The sequence below is a fragment of the Leptosomus discolor genome, chromosome 2 (genome assembly GCF_034619465.1).
Source record: "Leptosomus discolor isolate bLepDis1 chromosome 2, bLepDis1.hap2, whole genome shotgun sequence".
Taxonomy (NCBI): domain Eukaryota; kingdom Metazoa; phylum Chordata; class Aves; order Leptosomiformes; family Leptosomidae; genus Leptosomus; species Leptosomus discolor.
Window position 1 is genome coordinate 115,610,110 of NC_141392.1, and position 6,858 is coordinate 115,616,967.

Below are 6,858 nucleotides of genomic sequence, written 5' to 3' on the forward strand. Positions count from 1 at the left end.
AAGGACTATCATTGCAGCATGATTTTTGTTATAAATAACCCATTAACAGTTTTTTTAGAGAAAATATAACTGTTCTCTCTGTCTCTCAAAATATGTCTCAAGCTATAAAAACAGTACAAATCTTTTCCTAGTATCAAAAACACAGTGTTAGATCCAGATGGGTAAAAAACCTAAACAGCTTAAGAATGCTCTTAAAATAACTCTATTAAAAACTTACTTATATTAAAAATATTTTCTTTAAAGGCTGTTCTAGCCAGAAGTTAAATCTTTAAACATAGTGCTTACAATACAGAAATGTAGAGGTTTTCAGACACAACTATTGGTATGTTAGAGGCTGGCTGAGTTAAGAACCTTATCGTTAACGGTACCATCCAGTCATGCAGGTTTGTGGTATTTCTGAGCAACGCCATAGGGAACATGTGCAGCTATGGTGCCCAATTTCTGTGCTCCTTCAACATGAAACATCTGGTCATCGAAGAAAATGTGGGGGCGGATTTTCACCAGGATCGGTCCTTTAGGAGCTCCTGCCAGGAAAAGTGCCTCATCAATCTCCAGACCCCAGCTACGAAGAGTCTTCAGCACTCTGGCTCCAGAGCTGGCTGCACTTCTGGCCGTGACCAGGTAGGTCCTTATGGGACAATTTAATCGTTCATTTTTTGCATAGAATTTCTTCTGGAGTTTCCCTAGGTCTTCCAGAAAACCTTTCAAAGGACCCTGAGTATGAAATACCAGAAGCATATTTAATATTTGTCCACAGCTCCCAAAAATAACTCTTTTGCTTTATTCTAGATTATATACAGGATTCCTTCCCTAATGCTATGCTACTCAGCAAACTCTCAACGTAATGTGTCCAAATGGGTCTGCAGCCTCACTAGGAATTCACGAATTGGAAAAAAGTTAAAACCATAATCCTACGTGGTATGATCAGTAGATTCCCACTAAGGCTTACAAGATCTCTTACAATAGAAAGTTATAACTATAGTCTTTAATAAAATGTTCTTTAAAAACACTTATGAACCATGAGGTGCAATTTTTTTTTTTTCTGTGCAAAAAATAGTAAGAGACTTAATTACATAAACATCACTGAACACTTTCCAGACTAATGACAATAATAGAATTACACTCCAGTTAAAAGAAATAAATGATAGTTTGGGTCAAAATGCAATATATTGCACTGGCCAGTACTTTCATAAATGAAGCTTTTATTCTGAATTTCTACCGTTTTTAACAATAGCAGAATTGGTCTTTCAGTTTAAGCTAATGGTAAAATATTTGTGGGTTTTAGACAAATGACATAGTTCTGCTTGGGAATAAGCACAGATATTACCCTGTTTCAATAACAGAATATCCCAGTGTTTGAAATTAACAGTACCTACACAGTCTGATAAAAAAAATAACCAAGGAAATCAGTAGTATTTTTTCTTTTTCTAATGATACAATTAAACTACAGCTGTAAGTCACTGTCTTATACATACAGTTCTCTCAGTGAAGTGGGAGATCTGGTGAAGGGACTGCAACAGTAGGCTTTTTTAGGTCAAACATGCACTTTAAAGATTGTCCTTGAAAAAGGAAATAAATAGGGCAAGAAGCTTCCACACAGAATACATACACGCTGGGGAAACTGGAGAAATACAGCAGCAGTGAAAATTAACAGATGTTTTGAAAACTCACTGATTCACGGATGTACAAACCTGTGCAAGAGGCTTATTTTCATTCAGCTGTTCATGTTCAAAAAACCTGTCTAATCCTTGCTCTTTGACAATCTGTTCTGATTCATCAGAAAACAGAACCGCATCCCCATCGAATGCCACCCTTAACTGTGTATCTGAGTAAGCAACATCTTTGTTGGCAGTGAACATCGTAGCTGATGCGATGCCTGAAAATGGACCAGAGAACCTCAGTTAGCATGTCCTGCAAATGCATTCATTAGCTGTCAGCAGTTCGGTTCCAACAACTTATTTCTGGTGACCTTCATATACAGTGAGCAGAAACAATCACCAAAGCTAATTTGCAGTGGCTGTTCTGTAACACACATGTATGGAAGCCGTCCTATTGACATAACTTCTTAGACGTGCTTCCTTCCACTTCCATATATGAATATACAAAAACAGTCCCAGAGGTGTGCTGCAAAGGAGACAAAGCAGGAAATTCCAAGGAGGCCATTGAATAGAACTATTTACTATGTTTGAACTCCTAACAAAACACAGAAGTTGTTTTTTATAAGTCACATGGAAGAGATGACTCTATTCAAACAGAAGCTGAATGGAGGTGAGTAGGTGTGTATGAGAGTTCATTTCTTATAGCATGGGAGAAGACAGAAAGGTGTGACAAAGGTAGAGGCTGATGAAGCTGTCATTATCAGCAGGCTGAAAGGTGAGGAGCATTACAGGGAAACAACCTGATTTTATTTGATTAAGGAAAAACAAGTGATAAGTTTGCACCATACAAAGTTGTGACTTTGTCCATTTGAGGAAGCAGCATTACTTTCTGTGAAAGACACACAATACGTTCATTTTTTAACAAGCTCAATGGAGAGATAATAAAAGAAAGTCAGTTCAAACCTGCTTCTATAGCTTCTTGCACTTTTTCAGAGTCTGCTGAGAGGTACAAGTTGGTAAGATATGCAGTCAGGTAACCAATAGGGCTTTTTCCTCCCGTCATACAGAAACGTTCAATTGTTAAGCCTGGAGTAAGAACGGCACAAGGTGTGACTCTGCCTTGACACTACTAACCTGTAAAAGGAACTTGTGAAAAGGTACACACACTACCCTACAGCTGACAGTAACCTTAAAAAATATGTTCACTGTCATTTCAACAAGTTACACAACTTAAACTGACTGCAATGTTTGATCAGCCCTTCCTCCTTGAGAATTTAAAAAAAAAAAAAACCCTAAGACAGCAGAATAACTGCTGTGAAGATGTATAGGTGGTGTAAATACCAAACAATGAAAAGTTTAAGGACTTCTCAGAAATCAAGATTCACACCTGACAAGTTAAATCGAGAGCTTTGGACCAAATTCTGTTTAATGCTGTCTCATTTATGCTGACACCCCCCAAAAAATATAATCCTCTGAGGAATGGGTGTCAGTATCAAAGGAGCTGCTTTTACCAAGGCCAGAACAGGAAAAATAAAATGAATTCATTTTATTATGTAACAGCAAGCAGTTCTACAAGGCAGTATTTATTTTACTTACCATAGTGATTGATGCTGTTTATCAGCCTCACTCCCACTTGGGCATGGTTATTAGTCATCAGAACAATATCAAACCGCTCTTCATCATCAGGGTACAGCTCAAGAAGCCGGGCATTGACGTGCTCCAGTGCCTGGGGGTTGAAAATGTGGAAGTCAATAGACAAGTGGAATTTGCCTCGATTCTTAATCACTGTGGGTTTAGTGATAGGACTGTCTTGAATGAGAATGAGAAATAACTGATAGTTAAACTCGCTGAACTTGTTTTATTCCTTTCTGCTCTGCTGCTCCCAGCAACCATTTGACGGAGTTCATTTGAGAGGAAACAAGTAAGTTTCTTTTGCTGAGTTACAGAATTTAACTTTATCATGGAAATCCTTTTTCTTGGGACACCTTAATCATCCAGAATAAAGCAATGCATTACTGAACATTATCACAATCCCTATTAATATTTTTTTTTTCCTTGTCCACTTGAAACTCGGACTTGGACTTTCTTGTCCACTTAAAAATTGTTCTTGTGAATTCAAGGAGAAAATGTAAAGGAATTTATACATGCAACTACTTGGTTTGCATGCACAAATGTGAACTTGGGCCACATACTTATGCAAATTTACTGGCACAGTTCAGGTGGTCAGGTGTCGAAGACTGTCCTTGAGTACAAAACCATATCCTGTCAGACATGATTACCTTGGCAATTTCTAATTGCAGCACCGAATGAGACAGACTTTGATTCATTTCAGATCTCTTTAAAGATAATGGGACAACATGTTATATCCACAGTTTGTCATTCTTATTTCCTTGACCCTTCATCTGCTCATCTCTCTCTGTATCCATCTGTTCTCTCATCTTATTTAGAATCTTATGCCTTTGGAACAAGACTTGCTTTTTGTTCCAGATTTATACACAGACCCCTGCTTTGGTATCTTGGCCCTTGAATGGAATTCCTTGGGCTTACAGCAATAAAGTCAACAATGAGTCATCAAATGAATGCAAGATGGGTCAATTTTCATCAAGGTGCTTTAAAAAGTCAGGCCAGTTGCTAAGAATTAAAACATCAATTTCATAATTAAATTCTGGGAATATCACTTTAAAAAGCATGGCTATGTCATGTGGGACTGTGTTTAGGAAAACTCTAAGTGACAGCCTGGTGTAAGGCATAGGAAAAAATCTTAGTATGTGGTCATAACCCATTCCTACTGCTAATACTCTACTACACTGGCAATTTCTTAAAGTATTATAGAATAAGGGGGAGTGGAGGAGGGATGCTATTTTTTGTCCAATGACTGTACACTTTGCAGCCCAAGGAGATCCTGACCTGTGAGTAAGATACATAAGTGCTACAAGCATGAGATACAATACTTTTAAGCTAGTATCTTAAAGATTTCGATAAAAGAATCCAAACAAAACTGTATTCTTTCTTTTTGCCTTATTCTATGACCACGCTTTTATGTTAAAAACACCTTTACAATGCTTGTGCTATTAATGCTATCAACAGCTACCTGTTATATTTACAATAGCATGGGTATTGACATAAGTAATTTTTCAACTCTGTATTTCCGAAAATCAATCAATGTGGAAAATGTTTTAAATTCCTGAGACTAAAACTGAAGCAATGAAAATCTGCCTTTAAAACCTGAAGCAAGTGTTCTGCCACAATTCTGCTGTCAGCAAGTATGACTGCTAATTATAATTTAATAAATTCCTAAAATTGCTGCAGTAGAGCTTATCAAACAATTCTCAGTGGAAATAAAATGACCATCTCTAGATGGCATTTTTTCAAGTCAGTCTTACTACAACCTGCATTCCTCAAACCTGTACATATTTTTAGTGGGTTTTTTCATTTTTTTGTAATTTCACTTGCTTTCCATGCCGGAGGCTGTTTACCTCGGTCATTTCTCTTATCTTGTGCAATGAAAACAAAATATTCCATTTCACCTCTGCTTAAAACCTGACTCCCAACTAGGGGCTCTATTTCTTTTGCTGGTCCTCAAGAATAATTTCCAGGGTGACAACGAAAGCAAGGAAAAATTAAAGCTGACCCAAAAAGAAAAAAAAAAAAAGGTTAATTTCTGAATAAAGTAATTCAAACAATATTGAATCAATGCTGCCTTTAATCATAGTAGTCCTATTGTGAGACAGAAAAATGGAATGAGGAACTATGATGATTTGGGTTTGTTTTTTTTTTTGGGGGGGGAAGAGGTTGCAACTTCAAACAATTTGGGGGCCTAGCTTAAGTGAAAATAGTCTTAAAAGGAAAGGCGCTTCGTGCGCCCCGTGTCCAGCAGAAAATGCAGGCTGCTCCTTACCCACGCCTCAGATGTGAAGCGGGCAGCCAGGGGACACAAACCGAGACGCCGAGGGCAAAACTCCGGTCCCGGTGATGCGAGATCTTCCACAGGCGTTCAGCATTAGTGCTGGCGGAAGGGGAGAGGAGAGAGAGGAGAGGGGAGAGGGGAGAGGGGAGAGGGGAGAGGGGAGGAGAGGGGAGAGGAGTGGGGAGGGGAAGAGGAGGGGAAAGGAGGGGGGAGAGGAGAAGGGAGAGGAGAGGGGAGAGGAGAAGGGAGAGGAGAGGGGAGAGGAGAAGGGAGAGGAGAGGGGAGAGGAGAAGGGAGAGGAGAAAGGAGAGGAGAGGAGAGGGGAGAGAAGGGGAGAGGAGAGGAGGGGGTGGCCGCAAGGCCGGGGCAGATGCGGAGATGATGCCGGGCTCCTCCCGCCGAGGCGAGCTCGCCGCCGGAGGAGCAAGTCCCCAGAACGTTTCCCCGGGGCAGGATTATCTCCGCCCAAGGAGGCTTCGGGCTCCTCCTCTTCCCGAAATTTGGCCTTGCAGCACCCCCGCGCCGGGCCAGCTCCCCCCCCCCCGCCCCCCCACCCCGCGCCCGGCTCGCCCCGGCCCGGGTTACCTTGACGAAGTAGAAAGCCGGTCCGGGTTTGAGGGTGACGTTCTCGTTGTCCTGCTGGTACTCCACGTACTTCTCCAGCCCTTGCTCTTCGTAGATCCGCCGCTCCTCCACCAGGTCGAAGAGGGCTCGGGAGGAGACGGCTACCGTGATGGCGTGCTGGGGCTTGGGCTGCGGGGCGAGCGGAGGGTAGCGCCGGCCGGCAGCCCCCCGCCCGCAGCCCCCAGCCAGCAGCCCCCCGCCTCCGGACCCCCCTCCCGCCCGCACTCACCGGCCGGGGTCTCTTGGAAACCAGGCTGTCGTAGAAAGCCTTGGCCGCCTCCCAGTCCTGCTCGGCCTCCTGCAGCCGGTCCTCCGCGGCGTCGCTGGGCTGGGGCGCCTCCGGCCCGGAGCCGCTCATCGTGCCTGGCGCGGCGGGGGACGGGGCTGCGGGGCGGGGAGCGGGGAGCGGGCGCTGCCGACTGAGAAACGGTGTTGCCGGCGGCCGCCCCCCCCCCCCCCCCCCCCCCCCGCCCCGCCCCGCTCGGGCAGGGGGAAGTCACCCGGACGCTGGCTTTCCCTTTCGCTCTGCCGCGCCCGGGGCAGCCCGGCCCGGCACGGCCCTCCCCAGGCACGGCACGGCACGGCCCTCCCCCCCCGGCACATCACGGAGCGGCCCGACCCGGAGCAGCACCGGCCCCGTGAGGAGCGGGGCCGCGGCCTCCCCGCACCTCAGAGGCCCGGGGTCAGCGGGGCCGCAGCATCTCCCCTCATCGGGCGGTCCGTGGGGCG

The 6,858-nt window shown here is 44.3% G+C and overlaps 1 protein-coding gene across 1 annotated transcript; it reads right to left on the bottom strand.

Annotated features, from left to right (window-relative positions):
- Nucleotides 1-248: 248 nt before the first annotated feature.
- Nucleotides 249-6,487, bottom strand: NT5C1B (5'-nucleotidase, cytosolic IB). The gene is made up of 6 exons (XM_086461602.1): nucleotides 6,359-6,487; nucleotides 6,091-6,258; nucleotides 3,195-3,324; nucleotides 2,562-2,684; nucleotides 1,692-1,876; nucleotides 249-714 (listed from the first exon to the last, which is right to left on the bottom strand). Exons 1-6 carry the CDS (start codon nucleotides 6,485-6,487, stop codon nucleotides 376-378), a joined length of 1,074 nt encoding a protein of 357 aa, XP_086317728.1. The 3' UTR covers nucleotides 249-375.
- Between the last annotated feature and the right edge of the window lie 371 nt (nucleotides 6,488-6,858).